The sequence below is a fragment of the Myotis nattereri genome (genome assembly GCF_964212035.1).
Source record: "Myotis nattereri genome assembly, chromosome: 8".
Lineage (NCBI taxonomy): Eukaryota > Metazoa > Chordata > Mammalia > Chiroptera > Vespertilionidae > Myotis > Myotis nattereri.
The window spans coordinates 45,921,182-45,941,663 of NC_138083.1; the positions used below are offsets into that span (position 1 = coordinate 45,921,182).

At 44.4% G+C, this 20,482-nt stretch overlaps 1 protein-coding gene across 1 annotated transcript; it reads left to right on the top strand.

The window, feature by feature from the left end:
• Positions 1-297: 297 nt before the first annotated feature.
• Positions 298-17,065, top strand: SERPINB5 (serpin family B member 5). The gene is made up of 6 exons (XM_081098005.1): positions 298-468; positions 2,981-3,118; positions 7,123-7,240; positions 11,100-11,242; positions 13,301-13,468; positions 15,364-17,065. Exons 1-6 carry the CDS (start codon positions 301-303, stop codon positions 15,754-15,756), a joined length of 1,128 nt encoding a protein of 375 aa, XP_080954131.1. The 5' UTR covers positions 298-300; the 3' UTR covers positions 15,757-17,065.
• Positions 17,066-20,482: the final 3,417 nt, after the last annotated feature.

Below are 20,482 nucleotides of genomic sequence, written 5' to 3' on the forward strand. Positions count from 1 at the left end.
GGTTTCGGCTAAAATTGATTTTTAGAGAGAGAAAAAGGGAGGGGGAGAGAGAGAGAAAAACATAGATGTGATAATGAAACATTGATTGGCTGCCTCCTGCACACCTCCCCACCAGGGACTGAGCCCATAGCCCGGGCATGTGCCCTGATCTGGAGTTGAACCAGCAACCATTTGGTGCATGGGACAATGCCCAACCAACTAAGCCACACTGGGAGGGTTGTTTAGATGGAATACTTATTGGGGTGGCAGAATTCAGGTGAGAAGACTTTAAAGACCCTTATCCTTTGTTTCAGGCCCACGATGGATGCCCTGCAACTGGCAAACTCTGCTTTTGCAGTTGACCTGTTCAAAAAACTCTGTGAAAAGGAGCCAGCAGGCAATGTCCTCTTCTCTCCCATCTGTCTCTCCACCTCCCTGTCACTTGTTCAAGTAGGAGCCAAAGGTGACACAGCCAATGAAATTGGACAGGTAAGCCCCACACCTTGTTTCTACTTAGAGCAAGACTAGAGCAGTGGTTCTCAATCTTCTGGCCCTTTAAATACAGTTCCTCATGTTGTGACCCAACCATAAAATTATTTTCGTTGCTACTTCATAACTGTAATGTTGCTACTGTTATGAATCGTAATGTAAATATCTGATATGCAGGATGGTCTTAGGCAACCCCTGTGAAAGGGTTGTTTGACCGCCAAAGGGGTCGCGACCCACAGGTTGAGAACCAATGGACTAGAGTTATTAGAACCCATGGGCAGTGCCTAAGGAAGGATGAATGGGGCTCTGTGGTCAGAGATGCTCAGGACTGAGAGTTGTGTCACTACTAACACTCTCTCAATCTACTCTCAAATGCGAACGAAAGCTTCCCTGGCACCATGTGTGATGGAGAACCTGGGGATGTTCTAGGTAATCACAAGTTTTCCACTAATGATTGGCCTTGGCAAGTCACCCAACATCTTTCTATGTGCTATACTGTAAGAATCAACCAAGGTGGTGTTTATAAAATGTTCCACTGCAAAAACTTCAACCAGAAATAGTAGAAATCTATATCCCTGTGTTGTGCACAACATTTATTTACAGCATAATCTTTATTAGTTTTTACTGAAGTATAATGGACATTCAACATTATATTAGTTTCAGATATCAATGATGATTGATATTTGTATATATTGCAAAATGATAATCACAGTAAGTCTTATTAACATCATACATAGTTATAGAATTTCTTTATTTTTGTGATGAGAAATTTTAAGATCTACTCTCTTAACTTTCAAATATGCAACACAGTATTATTAACTATTGACACCATGCTGTATATTGACACCATCCCCATGCCCTATTTTATAACTGGAAGTTTGTACCTTTTTACCCCCTTCACCCATTCCTCTCACCCCACCCCCATTTACTGTTAGATGGTAAGTGAACACCCCTCTCATTCCATCCCATAAATATTCTTATGTTGATTATTCTAGGTTCAACAAAGTCTTTATTTCCATGAACTCATAGCATTTAAAAAGGGAACATCTTGTATCTACAAATCCCCAGAAAGTATGACCCATGAAGTCTTCTTTGGGTCCTGATAATTGAAGAATTTACACTTGAAATTGCGTGCACTTGAAAAAGAACCTTCAACTGTGGGAAGAGGAGCTGTCTTTTCACCTGTCCTGCTCTCTCATCCTCCCCCTCCCCCCAAATCTCTTCCCCTATCTCCAATTTCTCATCTCCCACTAGAGAGGGGACAGAAGAGACAACTTCCTGGGAGAAGGTCTGTTCCTCAGCAATAAAAATAAGGGTGATGGACATGCAGTCGTTCCTCCAGCAGTAATTACCTGATTTTAAAATTTTCTGGTCCTTTTACCTGTCAGCAGGCATGAGAGTTATGCACAGCCTTGGACTAGCCAATGTGACCTTGCAATAGTGGGGTTGTGCTATTCATGGGTGCCATGTGCCCATTTAGTGATGTTACCTGAGGTGTGGCCTCCAGGCACAGTTATGAGTTAGGAGTGAGGAGAGAATCGCCTTGTGCTGACATCACGTTTTGAGGCACCGTGAGGCAGAGGAGATGCTGGGCTATTGATTGGGACAGAAGAAAAGTTAGGAACAAATGAAAAGGATTTAAACCCTCCAGAAGATGACATCCTAGTTGTAAATGGCTTAGAAAGAACATTTTTAATTGATATACTTTAAGTGTTTTATGTATAATATCTGTAATCCTCATAACAACTCAGAAAAGTAGGTATTTCTAGTCCAGTTTACAGAGGGGAGAGTGAAGCTGGGCAGAGCTGGGCTAGATTAGATTTCGAGTAGATATAGGCTGGGACTCAAAGGCCAGGTTGTCTGACTCTTGCCCACCCAGGGAAGCCCACCGTTGATGGTAAATGACACATCAGCCCATTTGGCACTTGTCAGAGGAACTAAAGGGACTAGATAGATCCTGGCTAGAGACTCTATCCTGGAATCTGATACCCGCCTAATGATAGTCACTTTTGCTATAATCTTTCTCTTCTTGTGTCTGAATTACATGGAAATTGTAACCCAGTTTCACTCTTTTCCAAGTTTGGGCAGCCTCTGTGTGAGCATTAGAGGCATCATTTTGAGGAAAGGATAAATTTCCCAATAGTTAAATCCAGAGAAGAATATCTTTATGGCAGAGTTTCTCAATGGGGACAATTTGGCCCTACCCCACCTCCGGGGATATTTGGCAGTGTCTAGAGACATTTTTGATTGTCACAAATAGTACCTAGTAGGACAGAGATGCTGCTAACATCCCACAATACCCAGATACCTAGGGCAGTCCCCGAATCCCCTCACCTGGCAACAGAGCATACCCTGCCGGGAATGTCAGCAGGGCCAAGGGTGAGAAGCCTTGCTTCATGGGACAATGGAGCAGGGAGACACTGCACCCCCACGGAGGAGGGCAGTTACCATGTCCCCTGCAGCAGCAAGACACATGCTTCATGGGTCGTGGATTTTTTTTTTCTCTTCACAGGTCCTTCATTTTGAAAACGTCAAAGATGTGCCCTTTGGATTTCAAACAGTAACGTCAGATGTAAACAAACTTAGTTCCTTCTATTCACTGAAACTAATCAAACGGCTCTATGTGGACAAATCTCTGAATCCATCTACAGTAAGTGGTTCAATGCCATTAACAAGATTTAACTTTTTCCCAGGATTGGCACTGTCACAAGGTCAGACTCACAGTTTTGTTTTTTGTTTTTTGTTTTCCAGTAAAACTCACCTCTAGGATGCTCATTTATGGTTAGAGGCTAATTGAAATAACTCAGTCCTAGCGGAGAGGTTGAATATAGCGGGACTTAATTGTAGTCACATCTTCTAGCTCAAAATACAGAGAAGCTCACGGCTTCTCTGGTCCCTCTCAAACACTCATATATCCTCCCCTTCCTCTTAGCTTCCTCATTTGGAGAAATGGAGAATAGAGTCACTAATAATGTATCTCCATGGATGCAAGGCAGCTCAGGGCTCACACCTTTCTTAAACAACAAGGTATAAGGCCTCATTGTTTATGCACACAATGTTCTTCTGATTTTCTCAAAATCAATATGAAAAATAATTAACTATGAGTCAACAGTTTTCATCAGTCACACATTGTTTTTGTTCGTTTTCCTAGGCTGGTCATGAAGGTGTCTAAATAGGTAGTTCTGTGTATTTAATTCCAGCCATTTCTTGAAGGTTACTGTGGTTCCCCTAACTTTGATCCCAGAGTATAACATAATATTTTAAAAATCTGTATTTGAAACATATAGTTAACATCCTAGATTACAAAAAAGTTCATTCTCTATGTTAGTAATATAGAGTTGATTTAATTTGTGCTTGGATGGACAGAATTTTAAGCTTTCAAAAATTTAAAAGGTAGACTACCAGTTAAATATTTCACCGTTTACTTTCTGCAGTAGCTGTTTGAGGACATTTGGTCACTAGATATTTATTCTTGTTGTTGAAAGTCACACATACACAGCCATTTTTCTTTCAACAATCACCCAGAGAACTGAAATAAAATATTGAGATGTGAGTTAGGACGTAAGTAGAGAAATAATTTAAAAGCTCCCTAGAGGGTCCTTAGGGAGATGTTTAATACATTTTGTGGCTGGCAGTGAGGACTGTGGAGGTCATTAATCTTGCTGAGGCTCCGACGTTCTTGGGTGGTCCCCGTTCTCTCAGTCTTGCTGAGGCTCCGATGTTCTTGGTTGGGTTGCAATGAACACAATCAATTTGGCTAAGGCTATAGCTGCTCTGAAGCAATTGAAGGAGCCCATGTTAGGACATTTAACCATCTATGTTCAGTTTGGTTGAACTTCTATTCAACATTTTGAATTATTTCAACCAAACCAGGAATTGCAAGGAATTTTATTTTAAGACTGCTTTCCATGCCTGCTGTTGGTTGTATAGCACCTGAAAATTCACTCTTAATAGTACAGAACAGGTGTGGTATCAGGAGGGCCACCTGAAGCAGAACCACCTGGGCGTTAAAAGTGCAAGCTCCTGGTCTCAGATCAATTGAATCAAACTCAATAGGGATGGGATTTAGGGTTTTGCATTTCAACAAGCAATAGAACTAGAATCACTGCTATGTTCTCTATAGCACTGTTTCAGACTTAATGTGCATCTTGATAAAATGCATGCTCTGATTAAGTAGGTCTGAGATTCTGCACTGCCAACACTGTTCCAAGTGATGTTAAAGCTTTGGTACTTGGACCACACTTTGAGGAGCAAGAGCCTATAGAATATTTATTTCAATGAGAGTAAGAGTTTTCTGCTCATAAAGTTCTCTTTTCTGTACATTTCTTCTATTCTAAGACACATAAATGTATGTACATTTTAATGTTTCTGAAATCATATTATAGCTGTTATATACATTCAACATGGTGTTTCTTTTCCAACCAAAGCTGATACTAAATTGATGAATGCTTTTAATAATTGATATGGTCTTAGAAATGAAGGAATGAAACATTTAATGCAAAGAAAAGTCATTGATTCTTCCATGAGGTTTCAATTTACTGAATAGTACAGGTTTTGAAAGTGTATTCATAGTAATCCTATCTAATAAAAGACTAATATGCAAATTAGCCATCACTCTGTGACAAAGATGGCGGCACCACAGCCAATAGGAGGGAATATGCAAATTTCTGTCACTTTTTGACAAAGATGGTGGTGGCTGGGCCAGGATGCAGGCATTTTGCCCAACCCGCTGGTGGAGGGCCTCTGGGCCTGCTTGATTGCCGCTGCCGTGGGGACAGAGGAGCAGAGACACAAGCCCACAGGGGGACCCAGCACCCAGCAGCCCCAAACTTCACCTCGGCACTGGGGCCGCTGGGGCTGGAGGAGCAGAGACACAGCCCGCAGGGGGACCCAGCACCCAGCAGCCCCAAGCCCCAAGGCAGTGGCAGCGCTGGGGTCAGAGGAGCAGAGACACACGCCCATAGGGGGCCCGGCACCCAGAAGCTCCAAGCCCTGCAGCTGCCATGGTGCTGGGGCCACTGGGGCCAGAGGAGCAAAGACACAGCCTGCAGGGGGCCTGGCACCCAGCACCCCTAAGCCCCATGGCCGCAGAGGCGCTGGGGCCACTGGGGCTGCAGCAGAGACACAAACTCGCAGGAAACCTGTGGAAAGGGAGATAAACTATCATAACTTTATCTCCCTTTCCACAAGATGAGAAAACTGACCCTGATTTATTTATTGATATGGCCCACACCTTTCTATAAGCACAGGGTATGTTATGACCACTCCCAGGAAGGTCTGGTCAGAATACTGTCTCCAGGGAATAACGCTACTGTGGCAAATCATCTAAGAGAGGAAACAAGCTTTTGTTGGGTTTATTCTGAAGGTCAGAGAACAGGCCACCCCAACAGATGCCGTGTTGTTATATTGATGATCTTTAGCTGCAGATGCTTGAAAAACAGCAAATGCAAGGAGAGACTTTCACTGAAGTCTCCTGATCTGCCTAAAATTGAACCCCCCAAAAGGTCCCCTCGATGGGAAAAGTGTCATCAGCCAGTGAAGACTGACTCCTGTCATAGGATAGAAGACTAGAAGTTGACATCATACCCAAACTTTGTTACAAACTATCTCCCCCCACCCCCATTCATTTTTCCTAAAAAAAATTTACTCTCCTCTAAGAGGTCTACATCTCCTGTCCCCTCTCCCTAGGAAGAAGGTATTTAAATCTGGATTCTAAGCCACCTTGGGGAGTTATTCATTTTTCCCTGGGATCTCCCACATTTACACTAGGTACATATGTTAATGAACTTTTGTCTTTCTCTTGGTAATCTGCCTTTCATTACACGGGCCTCCGCTAAGAACTCAGAAGGATAGAGGAAAACTATTTTTCCTTCTCCATAATTCCATCTCGGGAAATCAAGTCCCAGGCTGAACAGTGAGGTTGGCTCAAGTGCCAAGCAGTCCCGGATGAGGGAAGGGAAGCTTCTAGGGGGAAATCAATGATGTTGGCATCAAAGTAGGACAGAGGGCACACGCATGGTTGCTGGTGGGAGTTTAAAGTGGTTCCACATTTTTGGAGGATGATTTGGCAAAATCGAAAGAAATGTTAAAAGTACATCCAAGAGTCTTCTCCTAGGAATCTCATCTGCTGAGATAAAGCACGAGTGCATAAGCCCTGGTCAGAACCCAGGATGCTACTACGGGCTCCCCTTCCATGATAGGAAAACCTGCTAACAACCTGCATTTTTAGGACAAGGTGGCATCAATACTAATAAAAGGGTGATATGCTACTTAGACTTAACATCTTCTGGACAAAGCCATGGTGGCAGAGCTGAGGCAGAGGCAGTTAGAGGTGATCAGGCAGGCAGGGAAGAGCAGTGAGGGGGATCAGACCATCAGGGGAGAGCAGTTAGGGGGATCAGGCTGGCAGGGAAGAGCAGTTAGGTGGATCAGCCTGGCAGACAGGTGAGCAGTTAGGAGCCAGCAGCCCTGAGGGGTCCCGGATTGGAGAGGGTGCAGGCCAGGCTGAGGGACCCCCTGCTCCGGTGCAGGAATTTTGTGCACTGAGCCTCTACTAGACACATAAAAGTCCTTTTGTTAGAGCCATGTAAAGATGTGATGGTTTGACCACAGACTGCAAGTACTTTGTGATTTTATGAACTGGATGCTTTTCAGGAGTTCATCAGCTGTACGAAGAGACCCTATGCGAAGGAGATGGAAACTGTTGACTTCAAAGATAAATTGGAAGAAACGAAAGGTCAGATCAACAACTCAATTAAGGATCTCACAGATGGCAAGTATTTTTATCTACTCTGCTTATGTACTTACTAGGGGCCCGGTGCACGAAATTCATGCACTGGGTGTGTGTGTGTGGGGGAGTGTCCCTCAGCCCAGCCTGCCCCCTCTCACATACTGGGAGCCCTCAGGCATTGACCCCCATCACCCTCCAATCGCAGGATTGGCCCCCTGCCCAGGCCTGACGCCTCTGTCAGAGGCGTCAGGCCTGGGCAGGGAACCCCCATCTCCCCCGATCACTGACTCTGACCCCCGCCCAGGCCTGAGGCCTCTGGCCCAGGAATCATGCCTGGGCAGGGGACCCCCATCTCCCTCTGATCGCTTGCTCCACCCCCCGCCCAAGCCTGATGCCTCTGACCCAGGCTTCAGGCCTGGGCAAGGGGACCATCATATCCCCCCAATCCCCGGCTCCGCCCCCCACCCAGGCCTGATGCCTCTGGCCCAGACATCAGGCCTGGGCAGGGGACACCCAGCCCCCCGCCCAGGTCTGATGCCTCGGCCAGAGGAGTTGACCCTCATCACCCTCCAATCACCAATCACCGGATCGGCCCCTTGACCAGGCCTGAGACCTCCGGCAGAGGTGTCAGGCCTGGGCAGGGGACCCCCAGCTCCCTGCGGTTGCAGGCTCCGCTCCTGCCCAGGCCTAGGCGTCCGGCCGGGGCAGCGGGGACCTGCAGTGGCAGCGGGGGGCGCCATGATCGCGCGGGCTCTGCCCCTGCCCCTGCAGGACGCCTCTGGCTGAGGCGTCCGGCTTGGGCAGCGGGGACCCGCAGCTGCAGCGGCCCCGCGATCACAGGTTCCGCTTTAGGCCCAGTCAAGGGACCCCTAGCTCCTGGGACTGCCAGCTTCGACCGTGCCCAGCTCCCATCGCTGGCTCCACCCCTACTTCCTGCTATCACTGGCCAGAGCGGCAAAGGTGCCTGATTCTCTGATCATGGCTGGGGGGCAGGGCAAAGGCGGCCCCAGGGCCACCTTTGCCCTGCCCCCCAGCTCTTAGCTCCCCCCTGGGTTTCCGATCACTGTCAGTGGCAGGGGGCTTCTTCCTGCTTTCCCTTTCGCCTCCCTGCATTGTGCCTACATATGCAAATTAGCCACCATCTTTGTTGGCAGTTAACTGCCATCTTAGTTGGCAGTTAATTTGCATATAGCCCTGATTAGCCAATGAAAAGGGTAGTGCCGTACGCCAATTACCATTTTTCTCTTTTATTATTGTAGATTCTCATGAATCTTTCTGCTAAGCAAAAAACTTGAGCACCTAGGGGACTCCTAGGGTGTTTTTAGTACAGAAGCTAAATTCTTGCCCATTGAGCCATTTCAACAACGTACATTTCTGGACCTTTCCTCCATCACCTTATCACTTGGCAGGAATTACTGGTGCTTTGGTTTTATTTAGGCAAGTATGCCCTGCGCCCTCCTGGAGCCTCAGCTGTGCCTCTAACAAGTCTGGCTTTAGACAAGTCATGAGTCCAGTTTTACATTGTAAACATGAAGGGCTTGGACTATAACTTGATGATCCCTGAGGACACTTTTAGCTCAAACATTCTACAAGTTTTTTAAGGAAAAAGGGATTGAACTCTCAATCCCTTAAGCAATCAAATATACATAGAGCAAAAGTAAAACAAAACTAACCATAGTGGATGGAAATGTGTCATCAGTCCCATAACTCCCCGACCTGGTCGGCCCTCTGCTAGCCCCTGGCTCTTACCTGCAGCATCTACCTGGTCCTGCCTCTGGCTCAGCACTTCCCTCAGTCTCTCCATTCCCTGAATCTTCCCTCCATTACAATTCTGTGAATCTTCCTTGTTGGAAAAGAATTATAAGTAAGATGATTTTGAGTGCAGGTCAGTGTCCACATCCCTGTTCCAGGCACACATTTATATTTACACATGGAGGGACCTGTTGGGACACAGCACTTCATTGTGAGGATGTGAACGACAGTGATGGGTTTTTCAGGCACCACTGCAGTCTGATGAGCGATAGGCTTCTGGGGCAGGGACACACGCTTCCTGTATGAATGGCCAGAGCCACTCTGTGGCTATGAGGGCTCAGGAATGATAGAGTCCATGCCATAGCTTCAGAGTGAGGACATGGAAAAAGATTGGCCTTGGAATCTTCAAGTCCTCAGATTCAAATCTAGACACTGCCACTTATTAACTGAAGTGTTTGGATACAGAGCCTCAGTTTACTGAACTGTAAAATGGGGTATATGTTATATAATTTAATTTTTACATGTTTTTTGTGGGGATGAACTTAGATGATATGTGGTAATCAATAATGTGTGGTAGCCAAGATGGTAGCCATAGATCTGGATGCACACACACACATGTATGCATGTATATATATTTGTTATTGAAATGAAGTCCCTATACTTTCATATGTAGAGAGAAAACTGGTATAACATCAGGTTAAACATAGTCATAAGTAAAAAGCAGCTCCTATTTAAATAGTTGTGCAACAGTTTTGCCTTTAGAATTTTTAAATAATAGTATTTTCCCTCTTTGGGCCTTTGTTTTAAAATCTTCATAAATTTAAGGTTTTTACTGGGGAAGTTAGTTCAGTAAAAAGGCCTCTGCATTTGGAATCTGGAGCTCAAGTTTCCAGTTGAAGCCACTTCCCAGCTCCCCCACTTCTCTGGTCTTCAAGTTTCCTCAATAACAGTATTCCATATTCGACAAGTCTCATAGCATTGGTGACATAATGTGCAGGTCCCAGAGCAAAGTGAAACTGATGGGTCCTTTATTTAAAAATGTATTAATTTTAAGATGGTGACAGCAGAGCATTGACCAGTGAAGGGACCTTCACATGCAGGTCACAGGCCTGTGCTGTGGGCCTAGAGCAGGGGTGGGCAAACTTTTTGACTCAAGGGCCACAATGGGTTCTTAAACTGGACCGGAGGGCCGGAACAAAAGCATGGATGGAGTGTTTGTGTGAACTAATATAAATTCAAAGTAAACATCATTACATAAAAGGGTACAGTCTTTTTTTTTTTTTTTTTAGTTTTATTCATTTCAACGGGCCGGATCCGGCCCGCGGGCCGTAGTTTGCCCACGGCTGGCCTAGAGATTAGGTAAATGAAAATCCCTTGCAAAAACACCAGTGCTATTCAAATAGGAGGACTTAATTTCATTAGGGGGTTATTGCCACTGAACTGTTCTGCTGTTGTGACTACAGTGATTACTGTTGCGATAGAGCCTGCTGACCTTGGTGCCAACTGGCTGCCACGTGGGGAGAGGCAGGGAGCTGTGGGTGCAGGGCAGAGTGCTGTCCTGGTTCTGACCTGCTTTCCAGCTGAGAAACCTAGAAAGCTACTTGGCTTCTCTGAGCTTCAGTTTCCTCAACTCTAAGACGGGGATAATGATCCTTGCCTTGCGGGATCACTGGGAGAGACATGAGCTGATACACATGAAAATGCCAAGCACATTCATGCATTTCCATCCCAGAGCACAGGTCTCACCTTTGCTCCTGTGTCACCTTGGGCATATGACTTTTCACCAAGTCTCTGCTTCCTTGTTTGTAAAAAGGGGAGGAATACACAATAGCATGTATATTATGTCTAGCATGTGGCCTGGCTCAGGATGGGCATTTGGTAGCTTGTGCCTTTCTTCTTCCTCCTCTTCCGTTCTTTTTCCTCCTTCCCCCCTTCATTCTCCTCCTTAGGTGTCTTTGGTAAGACCAGGTGTGGGGAAATGCAAGGAGAGAAAGGAGTCCTTCTGAAATGAGGTGGTCTGGCTCTCACACCCTCCCTGGTGTGGCTCTGGAAGGTGTTAAATACCCAGTGAGTGGATAGGCATGTGCATAGTAGGTGTAGTTGGGAAGAATAACCCTGTGCAATTTGTGGTTTCTACAATTGTTTGCAGGCCACTTTGAGGATATTTTATCCAACAACAACGTAAATGATCAGACCAAAATCCTCGTGGTTAATGCCGCCTACTTCATTGGAAAGTGGATGAAGAAATTTCCTGAATCGGAAACCAAAGAATGTCCTTTCCGAGTCAACAAGGTATGTGGACAGCGTGTCAAAGCATCCCAACTATAGATTTGACAATTACAGTCACAGAAGGGACCGTAGGAGTTCACTCCAGTGAGGGAAATGAAGGCACAGGGGTGGCGTGCCTTCCCTGGTGGAAAAAGAACCATAACCCAGAGACTCTCTCTCTTCTCCAGAATGTTCTCAGAGTCTGAGCTGAGTGGGGGCTTATAAAGCTCACAGCCCAGTGGGTAAAGCTAAATCACCCACTGGAAAATGCCTACAAATATTAGGGATGATTAGCAAGAAAGGCAAAGAAGCAAACTCAATCCGATCCTCAGAGGCCTTTGAATTATCCTGAAACCTGGGTCTTTTGAGGTTCTTGGTCAAGGTCAATACCCTCCTCTGCTCTGTTTCTCATCTGTTCATCGTGAAGTCAATGGTTATGATATTTTAATGTATGAGGTCTTTGAGGCAGTGTTGGCTGTGAGAAACCTGTTTTGCAGGAAAGTCTCATTAAAACTCCTGGGTGAGTAATGAGGCCTTATCCCATGTGAAAAAGAATTAGTATGAATAGGTAAAGTGCCTCTTCTAGAAAGGAGTTCAGAGAACTGAGACTTGAAAATTGACCTATTTCATTCAAGGACCTAGGCCACCCAGAAGTCTATATGATGATGATGTGATTTGGTCTCATTTAGTGATATATGACTGTGTTAAGAACGCAGACTGAATCCCAGGTAGCACAATATCTGAAGGGAGTGTGTTTACCTGGTAGCTCCCATTCATTCATTCTAGTTTGCAAGTTTCTCCCAGCACCTTGAGTACCTAGCATTAATCACTTTTTTTTTTTTTTTTGCCAAATATTATAATACCACCTTTTAAACACTAGAAACCAGGAAGAAAAGACCTTCAAGATACAATTTATACCCGAGTTAGCTGGACTGGCATTTGGGACTTTTTCTTTGTACCCACAAAATTTTATTTTCATTCCCACCTCAGGTGCACTTTCCAGAGTGAAATAGAATTATATACTTACTTATCTACATCCCTCTTGAGTGCATGGGCTTTGTAAAGGCAGAGATAATGCCTTATTCATCTCAGTTTCTAACCCCTGGCCCAGGCCCTGGTACATTAGCAGGTGCTCAGGAAATGTCAAATGAATGACCAATCTCTAAGGGTCAGTTTGAATAAACAGTCAATAACAGATCAAACCTGATTGGCCTTTGGGACCACCATGGGTCCCTATACAAGATCTATTCGGCATTTCCATTGGGAGGGGACAGTCATAGCTGAGAGGGCTACCCACCCTCCTCAAAAACCCAGACATCCTAGGGGAAGCCCGGCCTTCCCTCCACTTCCTCTTCCTAACTCACCTGTACAGTGGTCTTCTCCAAGCTGCCTGCAGGGCAGGACTGACCCTGCACACAGCCGCCAGTCACAAGACATTTGGCCTTTTCAGACTGTATTTTTCACATACAGGTTCTTGGGTCTTAAACATGGCTTTGAAGTGTCATTGATCTCTCAGTGTTTCACCCAATAAAACACTCAAACAGGACTCAAAGCTGCATGGAGACACACCCTCCTTTAGAGTGCAAAGGTCATTACTTTTCCTTTGTTTCCTTTGACTTGCTTTTGTCAGCCCCTGAACTTTCTGAGTGACTTTACTAAGCTTCTCCTCATGTCTTGTGGTGTCTCCTTTAAGGATTAGACTAAATTGATGATGTAATAGTATTAAAAGTTTAGGGTAGTGTTTATTCTAACAAAGGTGGATACACACCACAGATTTTTGTATTACTAACCTAAGAATAAAAAGGCCTAATTAGTTTAATTTCCCCCTCCAACAAAGAGAGAGGACAAATATTTGATGTGTTCTATTTTTATTATAACAAGAACAAATGAATGCATATATATGTGTGTGTGTATAGATATGTGTCTATATATGTGTGCATATGTGTGTGATGTGTTTATATGTATGTGTACATATAAAAGCATAAGTCATTGTCTTTTATGGAGGAAAATAAGATATATAGCTCTATATAAAAAATGCGTGAATGAAAAAGCAAGCAGCCCAGGTTTCTTCTCCTCTTCCAGACGGACACCAAGCCAGTGCAAATGATGAATCTGGAAGCCATGTTCTGCATGGGCAACATTGACAGTATCAATTGTAAGGTCATAGAGCTCCCCTTTCAAAACAAGCACCTCAGCATGCTCATCCTGCTGCCCAAGGACGTGGAGGATGAGTCCACGGGTCTGGAGAAGGTGAGGAAGGAGGTGGGTGGGCAGCACCAAGGTGCCCTCTGCCTTGTTTTACCTGCTTGTGAAGGATGTAGCTTTCCCTCTGCTGGTCAGCTTGCTCCTGTGGCCCACTGTTCTCCCTCACTCCCCACTGGCTTCCTAGCTTCCATCCACCTGGGCCTGCACTGGCCAGGGAGAAGGAGGGAATCTTTGAGGAACCCAGGGGTCGCCTGCTGTATTTTCAGTCATGCCTCAGTGACTCCCTCACTTTCTAAGGTTGATCTAACTTAGTCACATCTTACCTGTTACTGCAGCTATCATTATGCTTGCTCTACCATTTGTTCATTGAATTCTAAGTCCATCTCCATTCTTCTTTTACTCACCGGTCTCTCTGTTTTACTCCACTTCATGCTTTCCTCTCATTTTCTCTATCAGCCATTATTCAGCGGTCTCCCACTTTACTTACTTAAAATATCCACATAGGTGTTTTTTTCATATGATAGAATGAAAGGAGCAAGTTAAGATGTGCTCAATGAACTTAAAAAAAATTGTTTTATTGATTTTTACAGAAAGAAAGGGAGGGTGAGAGAGAGATAGAAGCATCAATGATGAGAGAATTGTTGATTGGCTGTCCCCTGCATGCCCCCTACTGGTGAATGGAGCCCACAACCTGGGCATGTGCCCTGACCAGGAACTGATCTGTGACTTCTTGGCTCCTGGGTCATAGCTCAACTACTGAGCCACACGGACTGGGCTCAATGAACAATTTTAAGATGAAACCATATTATGCTTTATTTCATATCTCTCATTACAAATAAAATATTTTGTTGGATCCAATATTTCCAAAATACTATCATTTTAACATGCAATTGCTATAAAAATTATTAATGAGATATTTTACATACTTTGTAATAAGTCTTGGAAATCTGCTGTGTATTTTACACATAGAGCATTTCTCTATTCTTACTGATCACATTTTAAGTGCTTTTCATAGCCATGTATTGGCCACTGTATTGGACAGTATAGATATGGAGGTTTCTTGTTAGGACAGATGAATATTTAGCTTTTATACAGATTAAGAACATAACCTGTTATTTTTTCGATTTATTGAGGTATAATGAAACAAAATTGTAAGATACTTAAAAACACGTGAGCCCACTTTAGTGTATAGCAGGATGATTTAATAAATATATATCTTAAAAAATAAACAACTGAAATGGATGCATTCATTGCCTACTCTCCTAAAGAATGATCATAGACAGTTCAAATTTTCATTCTAAAAAGAATTTACCCTAGTTTTAATTTGAGTTATTAAATTTGATGTCAAGCAGAGTGCATGATTGTTCTGGATTTCCTAGTAGTGAAATAAAAATAAGCATTTGAGAAATCCTATATAATAAAAGGCTACTATGTAAATTGTCCCCTCGGGAGTTCGGGAGTTTGGGAATTTGACCAGGGGCAGGGCCAGCCGGCCAACTGCCTGTGGCCCCTCCCCCGGCCAGCTGGCCAATTGGCCTTTATCAGGACGGGCCGGCTGGACCCCACCCATGCACAAATTCGTGCATCAGGCCTCTAGTATTATATATGAGAACACTTCTGATTTTGTATTTGTTTCACTATTACTTATGCAACACCATAATCCATGCATTTATTTCCATAAAGCTACTCTACAGCTTCAAAGAACTGCCCTCATAAATTGCAGTTCAAAGGGACCACAGTTGTAGGGTGGGGTGGAGACCAATGCTAGGTGGAGGACCTTTTAAAAGAGAAACTAGTCACACACCCAAACTGCAGGGCTGATTCCATTTTTGATGGTCCCTCTGTATTTCTTCCAAACTGGGCTCACCTGTTTTGCATCAAGTAGGGTCTTTTACCATAGGAAGTAAAAACAATAATTTCCTCTCCTTTTTGCCCTTCAGGTTGAAAAACAACTCAACTCAGAGACGCTCTTGCAGTGGACCAATGCCAGCACCATGGCCAATACCAAAGTCAAACTATCCATTCCAAAATTTAAGGTGGAAAAGATGATTGATCCCAAGGCTAGTCTGGAAAACCTAGGGCTGAAAAGTACCTTTGATGAGAGTACATCTGATTTCTCTGGAATGTCAGAGACCAAGGGAGTGGCGCTCTCCAAGGTTATTCACAGAGTGTGCTTAGAGATAAGCGAAGATGGTGGGGATTCCATAGAGGTGCCGGGATCAAGAATCCTGCAACACAAAGATGAATTTAGGGCTGACCACCCATTTATTTACATTGTCAGGCACAACAAAACTCGAAACATCGTTTTCTTTGGCAAGTTCTGTTCTCCTTAAGTGTCAGAGCCCAGGTTACGTCCCACCTGGCTTTTCTGTAAACTCTACAACCAGAGAATCCCTTTCTAAATATGATAACTTGTTAACATTGCTGGAGGAGGAACGCCTTGGTGCTTGTCCTATGTAGCCCTCACACTAAGAGGCCTTTTTCTCCCAATCTTTTCTTTTATGCCCCTTTCCTCCCATCAAAGACAATACTTTGAAGGAAAAGAATATATGTATTCATTATTTGTTACACTATCTAGGGTTATGGGCAGATATACAGTTGTTCACAAAGAAAATTCCTATAAAGAGCTTTGCCTTCCTTCATTGAGATACAGAATGTTCCAGATGTTCTCACTTCCCTGAAAGGGCGGGCAAACGGTGGTTTATGGGATCTGACAAACTTCCCTGGTTCCAGTGAAATGTGAGCACATGGTCAGGCTACTGTAGGTCCACAGCTCCTTATGCTAAACCCTGAGGGACAAATGTATTCTTCAAGCTCTGACTTTGGGGGCTTTTAGAAAGATAATATGTTGCACAAACTGTATGTTATGGAAGTCCATTGAAAGAGTCTGAAACAACATCCTATATAGAAGTCATTACCTTAATATTCCTGCCATAAAATGTATAATATTGACACAAAATGGATAAAGGTTTTGCTGACAGATGGGGTATGACACCAGCTCGTGAACAGGCTATTTTTTTTTTTTTTAGAACGTTTTGAGACTTTGGAATGTTGGCTAAGGAGTTGCAGACCTAGCGTAGCTGACGTGCAGCCCCTCAAAGGAAGGGCAGAGCTAATTCATTTTCACTTTTGATAGAATGACCACCTGGTCATTTGGTTGGGGACAGACTGATGGCTGGGCCTTCTGACTCAGCAAGGTTTTGGATGTTTGACAGCCAGGGCCTTAAAAAGCACAGGGACCCTCACGGTCGCCAATAAAAGAGTTTTATGAGCGTTGAAGGAGCTTGCCTCTTTGTCTAATGTGGTAGTGGGGAAGGGCATGAAACTTACATCTTTAGAAAATGTAACTAAAGCTATTGAAGTGCTCACGTGGCTTTGACATACTTTTTCTAAGACTGTGGGTTTAGTTACTATAGATAGCTAGTCAGTCACTTGCATTAATAGTAATTTTAAAAGTTGATCTGATAAGTTATCTATATTACAAGTTCACATTAATTCACTATCAAAAGAGCACATTTACGAAGATTTTGTGACAACACATCCCCATCTCTTCCTTGTAAATAGGTTCCACTGTCTTCTTGCTCCAAAGGATCAATATAAAATTTCTTTTATGCTATTGACAATAAAGTATTATTAAACTACATGTCTTGTTTTTTTCTCCATAAAGTTAGATTTACTATTTTGAAATAAAACCAAGCCATCTATTTATAAAAGCATTCATTTACATAAACAATTTTTTGAGGGATTGATATAGAATAAGAATAATTACTGCCTCTTTTTCCTTTCTTCCTTTCTCTCTGCCCACCAGCTCTTGCTTCCTCCTCCCATCCTCTTTCATCCTGGGGTCAAAGCCCAGGGGAGTCTAGAAGGACTTTCAGCTACATACAAGTATATCATGAAATGGAGGCCTTTGGGTCCAGCCTCAAAATATAATTTTATCAAGTAAGCTGTATATGCTTAAAATGTTTTCTTATTAAGTACATTTTCCTTAATGCCATGTATATTTGTTTTAAATTACTTATAGTTTCCCTGAATCTAATATTCAACATAGTCATTTTCCATTCCCCAAATAGAATGTTTCCTCCCTTGCAATAAATGTTGAGTACCAAAAGTGACAAATGCCCCGCATTCTAACAAGAAAAGACCATTTGTGCATGATGGCTGGGAGTGGCCCAAACCACTCTTGGCTCCTTCTCCCCCTTCTCTAAGCTATGAAACGGGAAGTAGGGAGGACTGAAAAGCTTAGTGAGTATTTAGAGGGGAGATAGTGTCTCTTTAAGCCAAGTGTTCATGGAGCATAAAGTCTCTCCTGGAATTTAAAAGCACTGAATTTTTTTTGTTAACTCTTGCTTGGGATAATCTAATCCATTGATTTTCAACCAAGGCCAATTCTGCTCCCTAGGGGACATTTGACAATGTCCGGGGACATTTTTGTAACAACTAGGGGGAGGGTGCTACAGGTATCTAGTGGGTAGAGTCAAGAATTTTGCTAAACACCCTACAATGCCTGGAACAGGAATAATCACACAACACCAATAGCGGGTGACTGAGAGACCTAGGATTCTACTGACATAAAGGACAGATGCTGGCTGGAGGGGACCCTAAAGCAGAGCAAGGAGAACAGCCTGGAGAGGAAGGCCCCTACTTGCTTCACTACACTGAGATGTGTAGGCAGCCAGGCTTGGTGATTTTGGAACTCTGCTCCGGAGGGGTGTGGGGTCTCCAAGGACCCCACAAGAACACCCCATGAAGAAGTTAATATTTGATACTGGATTCCAGCAGGGGTAAGAAAGGTCCTTACCCCTCACCTCTCCTTCCTTTCCTGGCCCCACAAGTCGGGCCCAGTGGAAGGAGAGGAAGAGCAAGGCGCATAAATGTTGAGGAAGCCACCTCCACTTCCATTCCCCTGGGGGGTTGTGAGCTCGAACTGGCTGTGGTGGATGGAGGCGCTCTCAATCAAAAGAACGTTCTTCCCGACCGAGTGGCTCAGTGGTTGCGTGTTGATCTATGAACCAGGAGGTCATGATTCAGTTCCAGGTCAGGACACATGCCCAGGTGTGGGCTCGATCCCCAGTAGGGGGCGTGCAGGAGGCAGCCAATCAACAATTCTCCCTCATCATTGATGTTTCTATCTCTCTTCCCCCCTCCCTTCCTCTCTGAAAAAATAAATAAAATAAAATAAAAAAAGGAATGACGTTCTGATTTAAAAGAATTCTGGGCTTTTTCACTTCTGAAAATGTCTTTGTTGATACATGAAAGTGACTGGAGGGCATTTAGTTAAGGGGATTTGGTCCAGGAGATGGGGAGGCAATGCAGCAGAATGGGTCTGGAAGGGCCTGGAAACAAAGACTTTAGCTGCATTTCCTAGCACTCTGCCAGTCCAGTCTGCCAACAAACTGGCTGCAAGGACATTGTCTCATTTACTCATCACAGCACATATATGAGGAGGAAACCGTGACACTGTCTTATAAGTGAGGATACTGAGACACAGAATAGCTGTATAATCAGCTCAAGGTCATAGGGCTAATGGAAGCTGATGCCTAGGTTTGACTTCTGTCCGACTGAGCCCAGAGCTCTGGCTCTGACCTCTGTACTTGATGCCCTCATTTTCCAACTGTCACTCACCCTTGACAGATGGCCACTGAATGTACCTGGAAGAATTCCTCTCTCCTCTATGCCTTCTCTAGTTTGGAATTCTCAAAGATCCATCTCATTCTGGTAGTCCGTTTCTGTCAACCAAAACATCTATAGATGTAACTGCCTGATTAGGTCCATTTGTAGAGCGTCTTTTGAGGGCCAGATGGTGTATGTAAAGGTGCTTTATGGACGTTACTCCATTTGCTCATTTTCACAATAACCCTACTGATAGGGGCTAGTTCATCTATTCATCTATTTCATGAGGAAATATGGGCTCAAAGGAGTTGATAAAGGACCAAATTGGTAAACAGCAGGATTTGGCCGCAGCTCTTTCTGACCCTAAAGCCCACACTCCTTGCTCTATGACTTATGGCCTTTGGATCAGACATTGGGGCAGGCTCCTCTGGATGGCTTTAAATTCTTGTATCACATAGGCCCCCTGGCCACCCATTGTTGCCACAACAATCAGTTTGTCCCTGTTCTTCAGGAAAAAACAAAACAAAACAGAAGACAAACCACCTTGGCCCTGTGCTCCTCCCCAGCAGGACATCAAGAGCAGTAGGTCCTCTTTCCTGCCCTGAGAGCCCAGGCTACCTGGCGGTCACTGGCAGATAGCAGACTTCTGACTCAGATGGCTGGGCCCAGAAGGCACTGAGGAGGAAGTGGGTTTTTGGAAGGGCCTGGAGCCTCAGTCCCATGTGGATGGACCGAGTGGGGGAAGGGAGCCCACAAGGAGAGGCGTGTGCTCATTGGTTATGGAAGGAAAACAAAATGATGCACATGGGGCTCAGAGTGGTTGTGGAACCTGCAGGAAAAAGCAGGAGTTCAGATTGAAATTGTGGTTGTGTGATGAGCACTGGTGTCCAGGTGGTCTGATGATGGCAGTGGCCAAGGCTAAGTTGTCAACATCAGAGCTGCCTTGCAATGGTCCTAACAAAATTGGAGCTATAAAAATATTGCCTCTATCTATCTACACACACACACACACACACACACACACACACACACACACACACACACGTGCGCGCGCGCGCGCACATATACACATACCCACACCTACTTCAGAATGGGATTACTGAGTCATATGTGATACAAATATTCAGCTTTGGTAGATACTGCCAAAGAGTTTTCCAAAGTGGTTTTCCTTAATTATTATTATTAATGGCTACTATTATTTCTATTTCTCATGGATTGTTATTTATTGTTTTATCTTTTATTATTAAATAACTAGAGGCCCGGTGCACAAAAATTTGTGCACTCAGGAGTGGGGGGGGTCCCTCAGTCAGGCCTGTGCCCTCTCGCAGTCTGGGACCCCTCAGGGGATGACCACCTGCTGGCTTAGGCCCGCTCCCTGGGGGATTGGGCCTAAGATGGCAATCAGACATCCCTCTGGCAGCCCTGCAGCCCTCAGGGGATGCCCAC

Bases quoted from the DNA above. Each gene is read 5' to 3' on its own strand.
- SERPINB5 (XM_081098005.1), top strand. From the start codon at position 301: ATGGATGCCCTGCAACTGGCAAACTCTGCTTTTGCAGTTGACCTGTTC. The intron at 7,241-11,099 runs GCAAGTATTTTT...AATTGTTTGCAG, and splicing joins AATTAAGGATCTCACAGATG to GCCACTTTGAGGATATTTTA. The intron at 11,243-13,300 runs GTATGTGGACAG...CTCCTCTTCCAG, and splicing joins GTCCTTTCCGAGTCAACAAG to ACGGACACCAAGCCAGTGCA.